Source organism: Diabrotica undecimpunctata, chromosome 5 (genome assembly GCF_040954645.1).
Source record: "Diabrotica undecimpunctata isolate CICGRU chromosome 5, icDiaUnde3, whole genome shotgun sequence".
NCBI lineage: Eukaryota > Metazoa > Arthropoda > Insecta > Coleoptera > Chrysomelidae > Diabrotica > Diabrotica undecimpunctata.
The window spans coordinates 16,894,087-16,915,361 of NC_092807.1; the positions used below are offsets into that span (position 1 = coordinate 16,894,087).

Genomic DNA, 21,275 nt, shown 5'->3' on the forward strand with positions numbered 1-21,275 from the left:
AAAGCTAACATAAACGAAATCTTTTAAAATTTCTTATATGCAGTGAAATGTAATTTTCAAATTCTTGTCCCCTTATTATTTTTTTTTTCTCCAAAAAATACCTCCCTCTAGCCGGTTTTAATTATTTCTTAATAATAGGGAGTTCGGCCTCTATAATGATTTAATAGAACTCTGTTGTAAGTAGTCTACAATATTAAATAAATTCTCTGAAAGTAGGCAACTTGCATTGCGATAGTAGTCGTATAACTTAGTCTTGTATTCTTTTATAAAAAAGAAGATGAAAATATTATAGGTTAAGTAATTAGTAATTTATATTGTATTTGACATATTGGATAAAGTGTTAGGTAACAATAATAATCGTCTTAAAATGTATTTAAGGCCACTTTTATCCCAATTGGCTCGCAATAAGCCTTTACAAACATCTTTAGTACAACACGCTAGCCGATCTCTATCAACCGAAGTTGAAAGTCAAACAGAAACGAGACCTACAGTAAGAAAACCCAATTTAGTAGCAAGATCGTCACTTACTGATTTTGGAAAATATGTAGCTGAATGTCTACCAAAATATGTTCAGAAGGTACAAATAACTGCTGGAGATGAGTTAGAACTTTTGATTGTGCCTGACGGAGTTTTACCTGTATTGCAATTTTTAAAAGATCACCACAATGCTCAGTTCTCAAACTTGGCTGATATTGCTGGTATGGATGTACCATCTAGGCCATATAGGTAAGACTGGTTCATTGATCCAAGCTACAGCCCTGATTACAATATCCATTTAATCAAATATATATAATGTATACCAATCTAATACCTACAGGGTTTACTGTTATATTGTGTTTTTTGTTTTGTTTTGGACATGAGTGTACATTTCTCTTTAATACCCTTTATCTTTATTGGATACTGTCTAATAACAGTTTGTTCAGAAATTTACAACACTTTCACTTGTTCTTTTCATCTGGTCTTAGGCCTTCCTGCAGTTGGTTGTAATTCAGTTATTTTTTGTAAATTATGAATGAAAAGGTAATTTTGTAAATGAAAGGATTAGAATTATAATTGGGTAACTTTGAGCTTTTGATAGATAATAAAACTGACAAAGAATCAGATATTATTAAAGCTGCATTATTGTTTAAACTTTTAAACTGTGGAAATATATCAAGGCTTCAAGAATTGCTAGTGCTTCAGCACTAAAAATTGAGCAATGGTAGTTTGAACATTTTTTCTATTGACTTAGATGGAATGTAGAAAGCACATCTGGTCCCTTCTGATGTTTTGGATGCATCTGTATAGATTATAGATGCTTGGGCTATTTTTCTATAAAGGAATTCAAGATGCATGAGTCTAATAATGAAGTATTATAATATGTTGGTAAATGTCAGCTTCATAAAAAAAGGGAAATAGTTGTTAATATCAAGCTTGCTTACTGCTTGTATACTTATATGTATAGTATACTCATTGTTACACATGGCTCTAAAATCAGTGCAGATTGGTGGATTTTTATTTATGAGTCCAGTAACTGTTTGTTAGATCATCTGTGCTTAGTGGGTTTATGCCAGAATATAAGGAATTGTTGATACATTGATGAAATTTTCACTACAAATTTTTCACTTAGATAATCTCGTCTAAAATTCAAGGGAGGTTCTAAAGCTTCAACATGCAATAGAGCTATTAAAGTAGACTCCTTATCTCCCATACATATACATAGATCAGTACGTTGAAATACATCAATTTTATTTAAAATGTGTTTACTTGCTGATCCATAAAGTATTCATCCATAGTCCAGAATAGATCTAATATAAGATTTGTACAAAAGCAAAGCTGATTCTGTGTCGGCTCCCCACCAAGTTTTAGAAATTGATTTTAAAAGATTGAGACCTTTATTGCTTTTGTCAAGCATATACTTGATGTGTAATTTCCATGTTAACTTTTGATCTAGAAACATACCTAGATTTTTTTTTATTGACTTATATTTACACAAAACCAGTTTGAGAACTGTTCATGTAATTTTCTTAAGATTGTAAGGGAGAGTTCATATTTTGTCCTTTCAGTATAGACGAGGAAATCATCAGCTCATGGGAATGTTTTATAAGTAATATTTGGTGCGTTAAGATAATTAAAATCAGCAGTATACAGAATAAAAAGAAAGGGACTTAAGACTGATCCCTAGGGTAATCCCCAACTATTATAATGTGGTCCAAGAATTTCATTTAAATGGTTTTTAACATAAAGGTGTCTATGAGTGTAGAAATTAATGATGGTTTGTGCCAGTTTTGTGGGTATTTGAAACTGATTGATCATTTTGTCTTTTAATCGAGGTATAATTATAATACATAATTACAATACAATAATTATTACAAATAAGTAATTATTTCTAGAAAAATTACTCTATATATCCTTTACAAGTGTAGCTAGAGCATCGAAAGTTCCACATCCTCGTTTGTATCCAAACTGATTGCTTGGTAGTAATTTTTTGGTATGGACCCACCATTCTAGTCTGTTTTAACATTTGTTCGAAAGTTTTAAATACATACGAAAAAAGAGAAATAGGTTGATAAGATTCAGCTGAATTTGGATCTTTTGCAGGCTTTAGAATTGGAATAACAATGATGTCTTTAAAAATATCTATGTCAGAATTTTCTTGAACGATATGATTTAAAAGATCTAATAGAAAATATTTTGCTACTTCTGGAATGTTAATAAGCTTGGCATATTTGATGTGGTTGTATCCTGGACTATTATATTTTCGATTATTTATAGCGCAAATTAGGTTATTGTAAATGAAGGGTTTTAATAGAAAATGATTTTTGTCAGTTGAGGTTGATGCTATTTAGCTGGGAATTATTTTGAGGTCTGCAGTTGAGGATGCAACTTTAATAAGAAAGTCAGTCATCCATTTATTTTCGAAAGATTTTATAATTGAGAAGTTTTCTGTAAAGTTTTTTAGCTTGATTTAAACGAGTTGTAGCTGATGTATTTTTATTCAGGGAGGAGACCCAGTCAATTCAAGTCAGGAGGTTGCTTTTTAAGTATTTTAAATATATTCATATCTAAATGTCTTTTAATAAAGTATATTCTTACTTTTTACATATATACTACTTAACAGTTGTTTGCAATGTGTTCGCCAGGAGATCTGAAAGATGGTCTAGCGGTTCAATATTTCTGCTCATTTAGTTTACCCAGGGTGTACCAAAAAGAGGCGAGAGAGCTTGAACCCAATTATTTTTCAATATTTATAATGTTCAACAATGGGTAATGTATAAAGTTCATACAAATAAGTTTTAGTTCTGATATTTATAAAGCATTTGTTACAGGTTCGAAATTATATACAACATCCTGTCCCTCAGATTCAATTCAAGGATTAGAGTGAAAACTTACACAGACGAATTGACCCCAGTTGAGTCTTGTAATGACATTTACAAAGCAGCGAATTGGTATGAAAGAGAAATTTGGGATATGTATGGTGTGTTCTTCTCAAATCATCCAGATTTAAGAAGAATCTTGACTGATTATGGATTTGAAGGACATCCGTTTAGGAAAGATTTCCCTCTCAGTGGATATGTAGAAGTGAGGTATGATGATGAAAAGAAACGAGTCGTTGTTGAACCCTTGGAATTAGCTCAAGAGTTTAGAAAGTTTGAGCTGAGCGCACCATGGGAACAATTCCCTAATTTTAGAAATGCCAATCCTGCTTCAGAAGAAGTTGATATATCTAAGGAGAAGAAATAAACAATATGTAATTAATTATCTGTACATTTATTAATAGACATTTAAAATTTAAGCCTTGTTTATTTTTTGAATTTATTTATTTAGTTACATATTTTACTAAGGAATAGAAAAATTGACAGAAACGACTGGTAAAGAAAAGTAAGGAAGAAAAGTAAGCTACTCCTGAAAAGGGAAAAGCTGAGGAAGATAAATACTATGGAATAGGATACAAGAGATCTCTAGCTGGTCAAGGAGCTCCACAAGGGTATGTCATAACTCTACTGATGGAGTTCTAAAGTCTATTGCTGATAAGAATGTAATCTATCTGATTTCTGGATTTATGTGTTGGATTATCTCCAGGGGCTCTGTCAGTGTACAGTCTGCGATAATGTAACATACATGTGTTTTTTTACTACCATTTTGTGTTCTTTGTAGGTGATCGTTTGTTCCAAATCCGGTGCGAAATCCCGCTTGCTCTATTGGCTGGTAGAAATCAAGTTTTTTCTCAAGACGATTCGTTACTATTTTTGTAAGGAGTTTGTATAGGCGACTAAGAAGTCTGTAGTTTTCTAATTCATGGGGATCTTCTTTTTTGTACAATAGAATTACCTCTGCATTGTGTAATTTGTCGGGTATATTACTGTCTAAAAGGCACATGTTATAAAGGTGTTTTATTTTCTAAAGTAGGCAAGTGTCTCCGATTTTGATTGCATCAGTAACTACACAATCTTCGCCTGGAGATTTGTTTTTCTTAGGGCTAGTTTTATTTCGTCTATTGTGATTTTCGGTAGTAGTTCTGATCCTTGGTTGACAATGCCCTTTTTCCTTGTTAATATTTCTGGTAGTTGATCTTCACTGCTATTTACTTTGTGTTTGCTTGTGTACAGCAATTTGTAGAAGTTTTCAACTATTTTAAAGGTTTCCTCTCTGTTGGTTGTTAGATGACCATTTCTATGTTTAGTCTTTATTATCTGCCTTGTCCCCGTTCTTAGTCTTTTTCTCAATAATACATTAATAATAAATTAAGGACATATTTCTCGAATTACTACTTCATTTCTATGCTGTGGACCACTGTTATCATTCCCACTATAATACAATATACCATCTTTGTATCTGCATGTTCCTGAACCAGGTCATCGTAATTCGCATACACCAACCTTCTTCAGCCTAGATGCATCCACTTCTGGACAAAGGCCTCCCCACGAGTTTTCCACTTTTCCCTGTTTGATGCTATTTGAAGCCAGTTTCTCACCACTTTTGCTTTGATATCTAACCACCGTGTTTGTAGTCTTCCTCTACTACGATTGTGTTCGCGTGGTTTCCAATGTACAATCTTTCTTGCTTACACCAATAATATTGTAAGGCTTCTTACGTTCCATGTACCTATCTTAACAGTCTTCTTCTTAAAGTGCCTATCCGTTCCGGATGTTGGCGATCATCACGGCTATCTTTACTTTATTTATTGCAGCGCGGAACAGTTCAGTGGTAGTCGTGTTAAACCACTTTCGTAAATTTTGAAGCCAGGAAATGCGTCTTCTTCCCGGTCCTCTCTTACCATTTACTTTCCCTTGGAGAATCAGCTGGAGAAGGCCGTAACGTTCTTGATTTCTCATTACATGTCCTAGATATTCCAACTTTTTAGTTTTGACGGTAATGAGAATTTCACATTCTTTCTCCATTCTACGCAGGACCTCCACATTAGTAACTCTGTCAACCCAGGATATACGTAAGATGCGCCTATAACACCACATTTCGAAAGCTTCGAGCCGATTCATAGATGCAACAGTCAGTGTCCTTGCTTCCATTCCGTAGAGCAGAACTGTGAATATGTAGCAGTTCAATAGACGGCATTTTGTTTTTAATGATATGTCTCGACTGTTGAAAATGGTTCATATTACATCTTAACAGTAGATTTTACTATTTTGAACCGAGGGATTCTTAGCATCCCTTGCCTACCAAAGGGGAGCTGTCTGGGACTAGGAGCCGTGATCTCTGTTTTCTTCGCCATGGTAATATCTTCGAAAATAGTTAAAAATATAGTTTCCCGTTAAGTTCAGCCGCATCTAACCTGAGAAGAAACGCTATTTGTAGCTGCCCAATCTGGAACAGATGCTGCGTATATGCATAATTAACCTAATAATATGTACAAATAATAATAAATTGGACACGGAGACAAAAAGGGATAGCGCAGAAAAAGACTAACAGAAGTGACAAAAATTTATTGTCACTACGAGAAATTTCGATTTAGCTTTTTGTATAAAGGGCCAAATAAAGAATACATCGAGTGTTGGCGGAGATCTCGTGTATGAGAGATCTACCATAGCCCTGGGAACTTTAATAGTAGCTAAAATAGCTTCCAGAGAAAAGAAGAGAAGATAGACAAGATCAGTCTCAGTATTTTGCCAAGGTTGTTAAATTTATCCATGGTTTCATACGATTGTCCCGTACAATCCAATATTTCAAACAAAATGTAAATTTACAGAGGGATAAGTATGTATAGGGCAGAGGAAATGAAAGATAATACAAAATGAACATTTTTATTAATAACTACAAATAATATAATATTCAAAGAAATTATTCAGTCTTTTACATATAAATGTATTACTTATACTAAGGTTTAAAATATTGTACAACTCTGCATATAGTTTGTCTGCATTTAAATTAAAGTCTATTCATAGATTTATTGCATTAGGAATTGCATTTTTACTGTTATATTTTAATGTATTACAAGAAGGGGCATGTATTTTGTAAAATAGCATCTAGCAAAATAAGACTTCTAACCGAAGAGGACCATCAACAACCAGGGGATGAATCTCAGAAAGATAAGAATCAGTTTGAACAGCAAAAATGAAAAAAAACTTTCATGATGGTCACCTTTGGTCCTTAATCTGTCACTTATCGGTGATTACTACATTACAAAAATCATAAAAGTGTATAGCTTGCCTATCTACACCAAATTAAACCACCAAGACAACAAACGTGTGTTTGTAAAAGGCGTCGTTGATTTCTATATCCAATGGCACCAAAATTTTTCGTTGATTTCATCATAATCCAGTTATGTTAGCTTCGATTACAGAGACTATGGGGACTACAGGATTGTGATCTAAATGGGGATAAGGATTTTTGTCCTTCTTCTTCTTCAGTGCCTTATCCGGTCCGGATGTTGGCGATCATCAAGACTATCATGGTTTTGTTCCGCGGAGGTCATCCCAAACCATTGTCGGAGGTTTTTCAACCACGACATACGACGGCGTCCCGGTCCTCTCCTGTAAAATACTTTACCCTGCATAACGAGTTGAAGAATTCGATATTTTTCTTCGCCTTGTAGGACCTCAACGTTGGTGACATGGTCCTTGACACGATATTTTTAGTATCTTGTAGATCCACATCTCGAAGGTTTCAATCCGCTTTTAGGTGGCTTGCGTCAGTGTCCAGGCTTCAACTCCATATAGTAACACTGGAAGAATGTATCACCTGACTATCCGCATCTTGGTTCCCAAACTGAGATCACTGTAGCACAGCAAGGCTCTCAACTTGATAAATGTAGACCATGCCATTTCAATTCTGGATCTAATCTCTTGAGCGTAGTTCCATTGTCAGTTAAGGGTAGTTCCGAGGTAAGTGAATCTGTCGACTCTCTGGATCTCTTCGCTACCTGCCATTAGTGCCCAGGGATCTAAATTTGCACGGCTGACTACCATGAATTCAGTTTTCTTAATAGTAAAGTCTAGTCCGTATGTTACGCTCACAGTTCTCACTCGGTCTAGTAAGGTTTGTAGATCATTTAGGCTGGTTGACAGTAACACAGTGTCATCGGCGTAGCGGATATTATTGATGTATTCACCGTTCACTCGGATTCCCATCTTAAGGTTTGCGAGTGCTTCAGTAAAAATTTCTGTATATATTGAAAAGAGTCGACGAGAGCAGACAGCCTTGCCTTACTCCTCGCATGATCTTCACTTGGTCGGTCATCTTGTCTTAGACCTTGACTTGAGCACGCTGGTTCCAGTATAAATTCATGATGATCCGAATATCCTTCTCATCCAATCCTACTCTTTGTAGGGCGGCGACCATATTCTGGTGCTGACAACTGTCAAATGCCTTGGCGTAGTCAATAAAACAAATATTGACATCACAACTGACATCGCGGCATCTCTGAAGTAGGACTTGTAAGGTGAAAAGTGCTTCACGTGTACCCATGGAATTGCGGAATCCAAATTGCATTTCACCGACATTTTCTTCGCTTCTTCTTCAGCCTTAAGTAATCCAACTTTGGACATAATCTTCCTCCAAATCAATCCAGTGTTTTCTATTTTGCGCCACTTGCTTCCAGTTGTGTCCTCCGATCTTCTTAATGTCATCAGCCCATATTATTTGTGGTCTTCCTCTGCTTGTCTTTCCTAACCATGGTCGCCATTGTTGTATTTCGTGGTTCCATCTTTTATCCTTTAGTCGGGCATTGTGTCCTGCGAAGATCCATTGTAATTTGGCAGCATGTACTCCTGCGTCTTTTACTTTGGTTTTGCTTCTATTCCATTGGTTTGTTTTTATGTCTATAAGTCTCACCCCAAGCATTGATCTTGGTGAGTGTCCACGTCTGTGAACCATACGTGAGTATAGGGAGGATACACTGATCGTGAATTCTGGTTTTCAAATATTGTTCTATTTTAGTGCTTTTAAGATCCAACTCAGTTTTCCAAATCCTGCCCATGCTAACATTATTCTTCTGGTAATTTTGGCAGTTTGATTTTCTTTGTTAACTTTCATTATCTGTCCCAGGTAGATGTATTCGCTTACTGTTTCTAAATTTATGTCGTTCAACGTTATTTCCCTAATGTTCGGTTTATTTGTCATTATTTTTGTTTTTTACAAGTTCATCTTAAGACTTACGTTTTCCGAAATAGTTGCATCATCATAGTCTGTAGTTCTTCGAAACTTGTAGCGAATATTACATAGTCATCAGCGTATCTCAAATGACTCAGTTTTCTTTCATCAACATTTATTCCTTTATCTACCCAGTTAATATCTTTGAACACGTCTTCCAGTCCAAGTGTGAATAACTTTGGTGAGATAACATCTCGCTGCCGAACTCCTCTGTTGATTGGTATAGCTTTGATTTTCGCATCTATTTGTATTTTTATTGTAGCTTTCTTGTAAATATTATTTATGAGCATTCTGTATCGGGAGTCTATCCTGCAGCCTGCAGTTGTTCATAGCACTCTCTATTGTCCAAAGTTCTAAGGAGTCAAATTGCTTTTCATAATCAACGAAGCCGCCAATGTATAAGTTCAAGTGATATTCATTGGCTTTCTCTATTAGCGTTCTGACTTTAAGAAGATGATCCGCTGTACTGTAACCCTTTCGGAATTCTGCCTGCTCTACCTGTTGATAGCTATCGAGTTTCGACGTTAATCTGTTAGTTATTACTCTCACAAACAGTTTGTACATTTGGGACAGCAGGGAGATTGGCCTATAGTTCTTCAGGTCTCCCCTGTCTCCCTTTTTGAAGAGAAGTATTGTCAATTTTTCATAACTTTTCTTCTTCTTCAGCATCTCATAATGCTGATAGTTTGGAAATCTTCGCACACTTCCGTAGATAGTTTTTTGGTAGTGTTACAAATGTTGACAATATCCATTCCTCTGGGATATTGGGATATTACCTTAATCGTATATGGCGTTAAACAGTTCAGTTAACTCCTTCGTGCTTACTTCACTCATCACCTTAATAAGTTCAACGGGTATTTCGTCCGGATCTGTGGCCTTACCATTCTTAGACTGTTTTAAAGCTGCTTTCACCTCGCTTTCTAATATTGACGGCCCTGTCATGCAATTTATTTTTGGAAGGTTACCTCTTCGGTTCTTCGATGTGCATTTTCCAGATTACCAACTTCTTCTTAACTGTCGTCGCCAGGTTCTCGTCTTTGTTTATGAGGAGGTATGTGTTTCTCCTCTTGTATTGACCAGTGGCTTCTCGAATCTTTCGGTGGATATTTATATGATCGTGTTTCACTTGGAGCTCTTCGATTTTTCTTCATCTCCTTTGGTCCGTCATCTGCAGAATGTCATCAGTCATCCATTCTTTATTTTTTTCCTGGACCGTCTAAATAAAGTGTAACCAAAAATTTGCATTTCTTTATTTGTTGTGCGGATTATTTCCTTTCCTTGTTTTATTACTTTTCTTATTTTTCATTATAGGAACCAGGCCTTGTTTGTTTCTTCTTAACAATGCTTGTATGACTGTATTTTCGTGATCTTTTGCCTTAAACACTTCTTAAAAACTCAATCTCCGCTGCCTGTATTCTTTACCGTAAAGGTAAGACCGTCGATCGTTTTATAGAATTACTTTGTTTACTGCCTAGAAGTACTTTACTGTGTAAAGTACTTTTATTAGTAAGAGGTATACATATATAGGCTGGAATATTTAGTGTAAGTAGAACACAACATAACTAGGCAAAACGCTCAATCAATAATACATAATATCTACCTTATAAAGCGGTTCATTACAAAAATAATAACAATACAAATGCAAATGCAATAGTAGTACCTCAATATATATAACTAAATAAAAAATATATAAAACTTCTTCTAAATGGATAAAATATCTTACTGAAAATCTTTAAAAATATAATGCATTAATACTTTTTGTCATTACATTAATCAAGGACATTTTACTCTTAGAGCTAAGAGAGAACACCTAAATAAATTATATAAAACATGTTCTGCAAATTTTGCAGAGCAATTTGAGACTTCTTGATACATCTCACAAAAATGAGATAAAAGTCTTTTATAAACTACTGTCAAGTGTGTTAACCTTGTGTTGCGCAACAGCCATTTTTGTGCGTGTGGTTGGATATAGACAACGGAACGGAATCGGTCTTGTGAGGCTCAATATGTTTGTTGCAGTTTTTGCACCTGGAAAATATAAATCATTAGTACATTAATTGAGAAACTTACCAATGTATTTTATATTATATATACAGACAGTTTTGTTGTCGAGTAGGATGTAGGAAATTAAACTTAATTATTTTGCGTACAAGCTATTACAAGTTAATGTTTAAGATCACTAAAATATATATCCAAATGAATTAGTTCAAAAAACTCCACAGTCAAAAGTTATCAAAACTGGTCATAATTTGTTATCTTTTTAGTTAAAGTTTTTGCATTTAATCTAAAAGAAAATTACTATATTCAATTTTAAAAATATTATGAAAAAGACAGTCAAGATTTGCTTTCACGTACAAAGCGTCTATGTATCTGTTTATACGTATTTCGCTTTAATAAAGCTCATCAGAACAGCTATTCATAGGCGTTCTCAACGTGAAAAATAAATCTTTCCTGTCTTTAAGAAGCAACAATAAAATGCCTTCGAAACGGACGCAATAGCGACATCTGATATTAAATCCGTAAAATAGTTTCGAAACATCTTAACATCTTTATCAATTTTTATAAGGCTCAGATTAAGGCAAGTCTGAATTGTGTTTCGAAACTATTTTACGGATTTAATATCAGATGTCGCTATTGCGTCCGTTTCGAAGCCATTTTATTGTTGCTTCTTAAAGACAGGAAAGATTTATTTTTCACGTTGAGAACGCCTATGAATAGCTGTTGTGATGAGCTTTATTAAAGCGAAATACGTATAAACAGATACATAGACGCTTTGTACGTGAAATCAAATCTTGACTGTCTTTTTCATTTTATTCGGATCTACTCTGTATGAGTACAAGAAACCAATTCGCTAAAGATTTCTGCTTAGTTGAGGAGACATGTCGTGGAATGCAAATTTTAGATTCCTCATGTCTCTATTAACATCTTTATCAACGTCTGCTATGCCTTGCAATTTTTAGAAGGCTCAGATTAAGGCAGAAGTCTGAATTGTGTTTCGAAACTATTTTACGGATTTAAAAATATTATTTAAAATTTAAAAATCCAGAATGAAGCTTCCGCTAGTCTAGAGTAGATACCGCCTAATGTAGGGGAAGGGTGTACAAAATGACATACATTAAAAAAAAAACCGAAAATTTTACTTAAAGAAAACAGTTTTTTAAACAAAACTTGGATAGAACACAAACTAAAGTATTTCAAACACTTCAGACAAGTATTTAACAAAGTAGGCGAAAATATAAACTGTTAGCCAAACATATAAAAATGAACAAGAAAAATTCATTTTATCCCACGTGGCGGGCAAAATGAGACATTAATAGCGATTGATATTCTTCAGTCAGTAGAAAGCTCGCAAACAAACATTTTTATTTTCTTATCTAGTCCGGCATACTCAGCATGTGCCCACTTTTGACACGAACAACAGCATAGCCATAGCTCACCTTTTTTTAGACAACTTGTACATATTGTACAGTTCTGTACAGTAAATGCAAGCAGCATCGTCATTTTCTTTAGCAGCAGAAAAAGGTTCTCTTTAGTTTTCCGACTCGCATTCTATAAAAACATTCCTTTTTACCGCTCTTTTTATTTTTGGAGGGATCTCTGGTTTCGGTTTGCTTTTTTCTTTTGCCTCCTCTAAATTTGAAGTTGAGTTAAGAATAGAAGTGCCTTGACGTTTCCTTGCCTTTCTTTTCTCTGACCGGAAACAAATGGTCCGACTGGAACTGGACTTAAAAATCTTCCGGAGTAACCACTAGTAAAATGCCACTTGTTGGATTTCGCAAGTTTGACTGAGCTTTCATCACATTAGGGACTTATATGGTAGAAGAGGAATGTCCAGGTTCTTCATTATTATCATAAACGTTTACAGCAGGTTTAACACTATCTACTACAATATTTGTAGTTTCAGATGTTTGAAACATGTAGTCGGGGAATACATCGGGGTTTATTGAATAGATACCAGTTTTGGAAAATCCATGAACAGCATTCTGAACATTAACTACTTTTCCAAAGGCTTCATTTAACAGACTACCAATTTGGAACTGAGTCACAACTCGACCAGGATGAGCTTTGAGTCATTTGGTTATTTTTTGGTCATAATAGGTTTTGAGTGAACCAACGAATGCTACATCGAGAGGTTGCATCCGGTATGTACAGTGAGCCGGCGAACATAAAAGTACAATGCCATTTTGTTTGGCGTACAAAAGAGCGTCAAGATATTTATGACTTGAATGTCCATCCACAGTTAACAACCTTCTCGATGGAAGATGCCTTGGCACATTTTTGGAAATGCTGCAACCATTGTAGAAACACTGGACCCATCATACAGCCAGTCTCCTGGAAAATACATAAAGTTCCTGCTGGTGTATGGTCAGCTAATTCCTTTTTCATATTTTTTCGTGGAAATATTAGAGTAGGTGGAATATAGCTCCCATTAGTGCACATACAACAAACAACTGTCACGTGGGAACCTCGTTCGGCGCTGATAATTGAACCTTCTTGTTTGCGACCGGCTGTAGCAAACACTTTGTGCGGGCGTTGTACGGTAGATAATGCACAGATTCATCTGCATTATATATCTTCATGGGATCAATATTTTCCTTTATCAAAGTGTCCTCTAACACCTTAAAAAAACTTAGCTACTTGAGTTTTATTAAAAGCCTGCGCTCTTGCTACAAATGTGGCTCTGGGTTTACGCAGTGTTATATCTGGATTTCTTATGCGAAATTCTCTTAACCAATCTTCTCCAGCGGCCCTTTTCTGGTTATTAAAATGATGTTCAAACCCATTTTTGACTGCTAAATTATAAGCTAATTCTAATACATCCCGTCTCGTTAGTCTAAATAACCTTGACTCTAGCATTTTTAAATGTTCAACCATCTGTCTTTCTATTTCTATGGGAAAAATAGGTTTAAACCTGCCTAGTCGTCTTTCGACTGTTTTTAAATTTTTATTTTTTTTTGCAAGGCATGCCTTTAGGTATATTGAACAGATTTGATGCCTTGAGCCACCCCATTTCACTCTTATTAACAGCTTCTATTGCCTAACAGCCAAAAACATGGAAAAAATATCAAAAAAGAGGGTTTGTCGTATTTTGGGCATGTTCTGGTTTGAAAATGTCAAACCTGATTCCGCTATTAGAAATACAGGAAAATTATATATAAAATCGTTTTTGATTGACATGCAGTTAAGTTTATGTGTTAAAAATATGGAGGAAATACCAAAAAATGGGTTTTTTTTCGAATTTGAAGGATGCTCCAAAGAGAAAATAGCAAATCTAATTTTTTCAGGCTGTTTTGGACATTAAAATGTACAGCTCTCTGATTGTAAATGACCGGTGTGTCTATTATTTTAGGCGTCAAATGTACAAGCCTTCTAGTAAAGGCGCAACTTGAGGGAGGGGGTTATTTTCGGCCCCGTTAAGATCGATGTGCTGTACGTTCACGAATTGTTTCAGATTTTGTAAAGCAGAGAATTGCTCAAGAAATTTTTTAAATTTTTTTGCGATAGGGGACTCCTAGGGCCACCTAGAGAGCTAAAAATTTGGCTAAAACGATTTTTAAATATGTACCTACCTACATTTTAAATATTTCAAGTGCCTAATCCCAAATAAAAATCCAGCCGAATGCAGATTTTACCATGTTGTCCCCTATAGCCCTTCATCAGAAAACGGTTTGAAGAACATGTACCTATTTGTAGTATGAACCGTAAATAGCTTTAATTTTTAAGAGTTTTGAGGCAAAGTACTTCTAGATAGAAGTAAAAGTATTGGTAATAAAGATTTGCGAATAATTTTGAAAATTTTCTGAGTTTAGAACACATGTAAATAAGGTTAGAACAGCCTTAATCATATCCAATCTGAAATAGGAGAGAAATATACAGAATAAGAAGACCTTAATAAAAGAAGAAAAAGGGGACCTAAATAAAAGAAAAAAATATGGATAATAATTTGTTTATCAAAATTTATTATATTGTACATTCTTCTTAGACACACTATATTATCTAACACATTATTCACTAAATTGAATACTGCTGTAGCTTTTCATGTAACTACTTACCTTGACACTAGCTTTAGAAAATCCTGTCTATATTGGGCTGTCATCACAGCATATAAATAAGGATTGGCACAGGCATTCAACGGATAAAAGAACACCAACAATATCTTCGATTTCGTGACACCGATCAAAGGATATCCAGCTAAAGCAGTCAATCCAAAAAATGCAACTGGAGCAACTGTTGCAAAATCCACAAGAACAAGTAATGACATTTTCTTCGCGATGGTCATCTCGCCTTTAGTGCTAGCTCTTCTGGTCTCGTAACCGAGACTGAGATATATTTGAACGTAGCAAAAAACGATGAGAGCAAAGGCTGCTCCATTAATAAATATTACAGTGTATAAATAAATTTTGTCGACTACTTCTTTACTTTCCATCGGTAGGCATATGCTAAAATAAATATTATAAATATTATTAAAAAAACATTATTAAGAAGAACTTACTAAGAACTAAGTATTAAGAACTTTTCTGTCTGCCTCTAATTTGGTGTCTTATCTTATAAAGCCTTCACTTGATCGTATTTTCAGATATTCAATTTTCAATTAACATACTTTGATTTCATTGCAAAGAAAAGTTTCTGGTCGGCAAAAATTCTTTCTGTATTTTCTGTTAATGGACTACCTAATAAAGCTCTGACGTCACAATGGGCGGGGATTTTAAAAACCGTTCCAAACATTTCTAATTTGTGTGTATTTGTCTCATAAAAAGTTGGAAATATTGGTTTTTTTAATTGTTTGGAGAATAAATAAGGACTTTTGGTTATGAACATTCATTCTGTGCTATTTGCATTATTTGTTGTTCGTTAATTTGTGAGGTAAGAATATCAAAGTATTAAAATATTTACTAGGAATGTTCATATTTTAAGGTTATGTTATTGTTTGATTAAAACTTTAATTATTTTCTATCTTCTTATTTTCTATTTTCTATCTTAATATAATTAAATATTTTCTTGTTGTTTTTATCGAAGTTATTTCAAAATTAATCAATAAATCATTGAATTTAGTCACGAAGTTAAAAAGTATTTAAATTATTGTTTTATTCTTTTAAGTGCTAGTGATTTTATCTCCTAAAAGAATAAATATATTCGTTTTCTCGTAGTTAATAGTAGTTTTGTTGTCATTACTGAAAAATTCAGTAATACTGGATATCTTCAACACATGTTTACTAGCCAATATATGCCCAGATCTCAAAAATATACTCAAAAACTATTACAACATTCAAAAAAACATTTTTTTAAACACTGATTATGGCAATTTGATAAAAAGGTTTCCATAGAATGTTATATTACAACTTAAACTACGAGAAAACGAATATGTTTAGTCTTTTACAGAATAAAATCACTGGCAACGACAAAAGAATAAAACAATAATTGAAATATTTTTCAATTTTGCAAATAAATTTAATGATTTATTTTAAAAATCACCTATCCCCTGATCTAACTTTCACCAGAACTCCTTGGATATTGCTTAGTTAAGGAAATTAATCACATGCATAACAAACACATGTGATCAATTTTGAGGTTATTTAAAAAGTATATACAATCATATTTACCTAGTGCTACTATAGTTGCTTATTCCCACGATCGGGAGGATCGCTATAATGAATGAGTAAACCCAACCTGCAAGTAAAATGTACATGGCACATTTGATAGTAATCCTTTTTGTTAGATGAATAGCGTACGTAATGGCGAACCACCGCTCCAGTGTTATTATGGTTAATGTATATATAGATAAGTGGCTCGAAAAAACGGTTAAGAACCCTGCTATTTGACATCCGATACCTAAAACAAAAATAGAATTATCGTAATTAATTAATCTATGTTTATCTAATCCAAATGGTCAAATTCCCCACAAACCTCGCGTAGCTAGACGATTTTCTCCGAACTACGCTTCAACGAGAAGCGACGCGACGAACTGAAGTTATTCGATTACTTATAGTCCGGGAGTGAATGATGGCGTAAATTAAATATATAAATTTACGTTTATGTACCTTTTAAACTTATAAGTAGGCGATTCGTTTTGGTAGTTTATTTTTATCTTAGCTAACTTTTTTTTTAATAACTTTAATACATTTATTCATTTTATTATGGCTGCCGGTGAGACTTTGCTGAGCACACTTCGAGTAAGGCTGCTCTACAACTTTCATACTTTTTCCAAACAGATTACAAATAAGCTTGGGATATACTTTAGTTTTGTAAAATTTTGCTTTCTATTTTAATTTGAGCAAAAGCAGGTCTTTTGCGCAAATATACGTTTTGAATTGGTTTTTAGTTCCTCGAGAGTTTCACAAAGTTTTGTCTGTTCAACCGTATCCTACATTGTTCTGTTGTATTATTTGTTACACATAATTATTAAGTACATACAGGGTGCGGCATTGGTGCGAGAAAGTCCAATTACTCATTTGTCCTAAGAAATACGAAAAAAAAAGAAATTTGAAGAATAAATAGGACCATAGGAAAATACAAAAATATTTTTAAATATATAGGGCCACCCATACTGACGGGGTGGAACAAACTTATCTTTTTTTTTTAATGAAATACCCTGTATATTTTTACACTTTTGGACTCTTCCCGATGTTTTCGTTTAATATAAGGTTTGGCAGCGTTGTACGAGGTAACTTAAAGATAATTACATTTTTTTATTAACTTCGTAATAAAATTAACACCTTGTAGAAAAAATCACGAATAACTCAAAAATTAAAGCAAAGCAGTTAGATATAGGAAATACTTAATAAATAATAAAGTATCATAAAATAACATTTTGATTACAATAATAAAATACAAGGTTTGGCACAATAAACATCACAAAAATTTAAGAAAACTCGAAAAATACCCATTCCGAGTTTCGACCCACCCTGTATATCAAAATTAAATATTTCGCTACGTAAAAACATATTTTTTGATATCAAGTCTCTACAACTCTACAGGGTGTTAATTTTGCTACGAAATTAATAAGAAAATGTAATTATCTTTTAACCCTTTTCATCCCTGTGATATCGCTGTGAAACTAAAATACCGATAAAATTTTTACTGAACGTTCCAATGGTTCCACCGTAAATCTACGTGTGTATTGTGTTGCCTATAACCATGCTCATTAAACACAAAATTTGACAAGGGTCTATTTTTGCGGTTTATTCCGTTAACACCGCCTCGATCAACAAACTAATAATGGCTGTTAAGTTATTTATATTATAGATATTATTATACAGAGTGTACTTTGCATGAGTAGAGATAATTTGGTTTTAAAAATTTCTGTCCGGAGGGATTTATACAGGTAGTTTTGGTTGAAGCTACTGGGACTCACAGTATATTTTATTTTAGGTCAGAAGAGATATAGTTATTTGAAATTAGAAAGATGACAGACGAACAATTCAGTGAATTTTATGAACTAATTCCATTTGGTCAAGAGTCTGTCATCTCAGATGCAGATGACGACAACTCTGATTATGAGAATGAGCTTACAGAGCCTTCTTAACATGTCAATATAAATACACTTATAAATCCTGTAGCCAACGACGACAACAATTCTGACAATAATCCCGGTACGTCGACAAACCATCAGGAGTACTTCCATGATGACAGCAGTGAGGACGAACCATTGACAAACTACAGCAGTGCCTCCCGGAGTAAGAATATTCAAATTGAACCACTTGTTGAATTTACTAATTTTTCAGGATCGGTAAACATACCAGATGATGCTGTTATGCCATATTAAATATATTTATGTTTATTTCCGGAAGATTTATTGGATGAAATTGTTTTCCAAACTAATTTATGTACTACACAAAAATTAGGTGAGGCAACCAATTTTTCTCCAATAACTAAAAATGAATTAAAAGTGTTTTTAGGCATAAATAATATACTAATGGGGATAAAGAAATTGCCATCTATAAAAGATTATTAGTCTTCAAATGACGAAGTACGGGACATGTACATTTCCAGTAAAATGCATTTAGTGGACAATAGGACTGAAGTAAAAAAAGGAAAACCTGGGTATGAATAAATTATCAGAGACTTTTCGTCAATACTATACACCTACACAAAATCAAAGTATAGATGAATCCATGATACGATTCAAAGGATGAACATCAATTCGTTAATATATGCCTCAAAAACCCATAAACCGTGGTTATAAGGTGTGGGTTAGAGCTGATGAACCTAGATATATCTCAATTTGAGATATATACCGTAAAGTTGGTAATGTCGCAGAGAAAAATCTGGGACAGCGTGTTGTCATTGATATGTCTAGATGCCTTACTGGAAGTTAGTCAAAAATTTATTTTGATAATTTTTTTTACCTCCTTACCACTTATGCATGAATTCAATAAAGCAATACCTGTGGTACTATGCGTAAGGATAGAAAAGGATTACTTAATGACTTCACTCACGCTCTGATAAGGAAATGCTGAGAAAGGAATTAGATTGGAGAAGCAACAAGGAAAATATTGTTTCGTTGAAGTGGTAAGACAGAAAAGGTATATACTTCCTTAGTAATTTTCATAGTCCTGCAGTATATGTAGTCCCGCAGATAATTCTACCGTAAATCGTAAGCTGAAGGATGGGTCTGTTGCAGAAATATTTTGTCTGCAATTAGTGAAAGACTACAATGCTCACATGGGATATGTAGACAAAGCAGACATGCTAAAGTCATGTTATGAAATAGACCAAAAAAGCAAAAAGTGGTATATGCGTATATTTTGGCATTTTCTAGATGTGGCACTAGTAAATTCATACATTGTTTTTTGTAAAAGAGGAGAAGGATTTGTACTCACACTAAAAGATTTTAAGTTAGCTGTGTCACGGGGACCAATTGGAGTCGAAACGGTTAAAAAGAGAGGCAGAAAAAGTTTGGAACCTCTCGCTGGTAAATTTAAAAAATACGTTCCATTAGAAACCAGATTGACATCTGCTGATCACATGCCAATTCATGGAACATCATGTCACTGCGGACTTTGAAGTAAAAAAAAGGAGCCGCATAAAAGTGGGTGGCAAAGCTCTACATGTAATTTATGACTTTGTCTAAATGACAAAAAAATTGTTTTGCGTTGTACCACAAACAGTGGCCCGGTGTCCCAGTAGTTTCGTGATGAAACCACCAAGTTTTTTTAACTTTCTGTAAAAATACCAATAAAAACTTTTGGTCATGTTTATAATATACCTGTAAACAAGTTTCCATTTTCTTCTTGCAGTACCGTCTCCTATCGGAGGTTGGCTACCATCACAGCAATCTTTACTTTGTTGGCTGCAGCTCTGAACAACTGTATTGAACTGCACCCATACCACTCCCTTAAATTTCGCAACCAGGAAATCCTCCTACGTCCCACATTTCTCTTTCCCGAGATTTCTTGGATTATGAGTCTAAGCAGAGAGTACTTTTCTCCTCTAATTATGTGTCCCAGATATTCCAGTTTTTTCGTTTGTATGGTTTTTATGACTTCGAATTCCTTCCCCATCTTCAGCAGAACATCTTGATTTGTTACTCTTTCTGTCCATGGTATTTTCCACATTCTCCTGTAACACCACATCTCCAATGCCTCAATGTTTTTGATGTTTATCTTTTTCAGTGTCCAGGCTTCCATGCCGTACAGCAGAACGGAGAAAACATAGCACCTTAACATTCTCGTTCTTAAGTTTATTTTATGTCCCGGCTGCATAGGAACTTTTTCATTTTGACAAACGATTGTCTCGCTATCTCTATTCGCCTCTTGACTTCTCTTGTCTGGTCATTAGTATCAGTGAAGCAAACCCCTAAATATTTGTAGGACGTAACTCTTTCCACTGGCTGATTATTTATGGTTAAATTCATATTGGTGTATAGCTTCTTTGTTACAATCATGAATTTAGTCTTTTTGATGTTCAGTTTTAGACCATACTTATTGGTATGGGTGTTTATGTTTTCCATCAAAAACTGTAAATTTGCTAGGTTATCTGTTACTATTAGCGTGTCATCAGCGTATCGTATATTGTTAATTAACTCTTTGTTAGTGTTCATACCAATGTTTTGCTCTAGGAGCGCTTCCTGACATATTGTTTCGCTATATATATTGAATAATAGTGGAGAAAGCGCGCGGCCCTGACGCACACCTCGACGAATCTCAACTTCTTCGGTTAACTCATTATCAACTTTGATTTTTGCTTTTTGTCCCCAGTACAACCTGGATATAATGTTAATGTCGCGACTGTCGATGTTTTTGCTTCTTAGGATTTCATACAGCTTTTTACAGTGTCTGACGTTATCGAAGGCCTTCTCAAAATCTATGAAACCTACTTAGAGGTCTTGGTTTACATCCAAACATCTTTGCATTAACACACTCAGAGCAAACAAAGCCTCCCGTGCCTCCAAAGTTTTCATTAAAAATTATTAAAACAAGTTTTAACTTTTATTTTGAGGCTTAAAGGGTTAAATTACCTTGTATAACACTGCCAAATCTAATAGTGAAAATACGAGAACGTTGAAAGGAATCCAAAAATGTAAAAATGTACAGGATGTTCCATAAAAAAAAGATAAATCTGTTCCTTCCCGTGAATATGGATGGCCCTGTATATTTGAAAATATTTTTGGAGTATGGTCCTATCCACGCTTCAACTTTAATTCAATTTTTTTTTTCATATATCTTACGACAAATGAGTAATTGAACTAC

General features: G+C 34.3%; 2 protein-coding genes across 2 annotated transcripts in view; one reads left to right on the forward strand and one right to left on the reverse strand.

The window, feature by feature from the left end:
• The first annotated feature begins 300 nt into the window (after positions 1-300).
• Positions 301-3,775, forward strand: LOC140441119 (NADH dehydrogenase [ubiquinone] iron-sulfur protein 3, mitochondrial-like). Its single transcript, XM_072531573.1, has 2 exons — positions 301-726; positions 3,309-3,775. The coding sequence occupies exons 1-2, from the start codon at positions 368-370 to the stop codon at positions 3,721-3,723; spliced, it is 774 nt and encodes a 257-aa protein (XP_072387674.1). The 5' UTR covers positions 301-367; the 3' UTR covers positions 3,724-3,775.
• A 2,450-nt stretch (positions 3,776-6,225) lies between these two features.
• Positions 6,226-21,275, reverse strand: part of LOC140441120 (lutropin-choriogonadotropic hormone receptor-like) — a 127,871-nt gene continuing 112,821 nt past the window's right edge. Inside the window, exons 13-15 of the mRNA XM_072531574.1 lie at positions 16,188-16,416; positions 14,640-15,026; positions 6,226-10,614 (exon numbers count right to left, since the gene is read on the reverse strand). Coding sequence (XP_072387675.1) covers positions 10,509-10,614; positions 14,640-15,026; positions 16,188-16,416 — 722 coding nt within the window. The 3' untranslated portion in view covers positions 6,226-10,508. The remainder of the gene's footprint in view (positions 10,615-14,639; positions 15,027-16,187; positions 16,417-21,275) is intronic.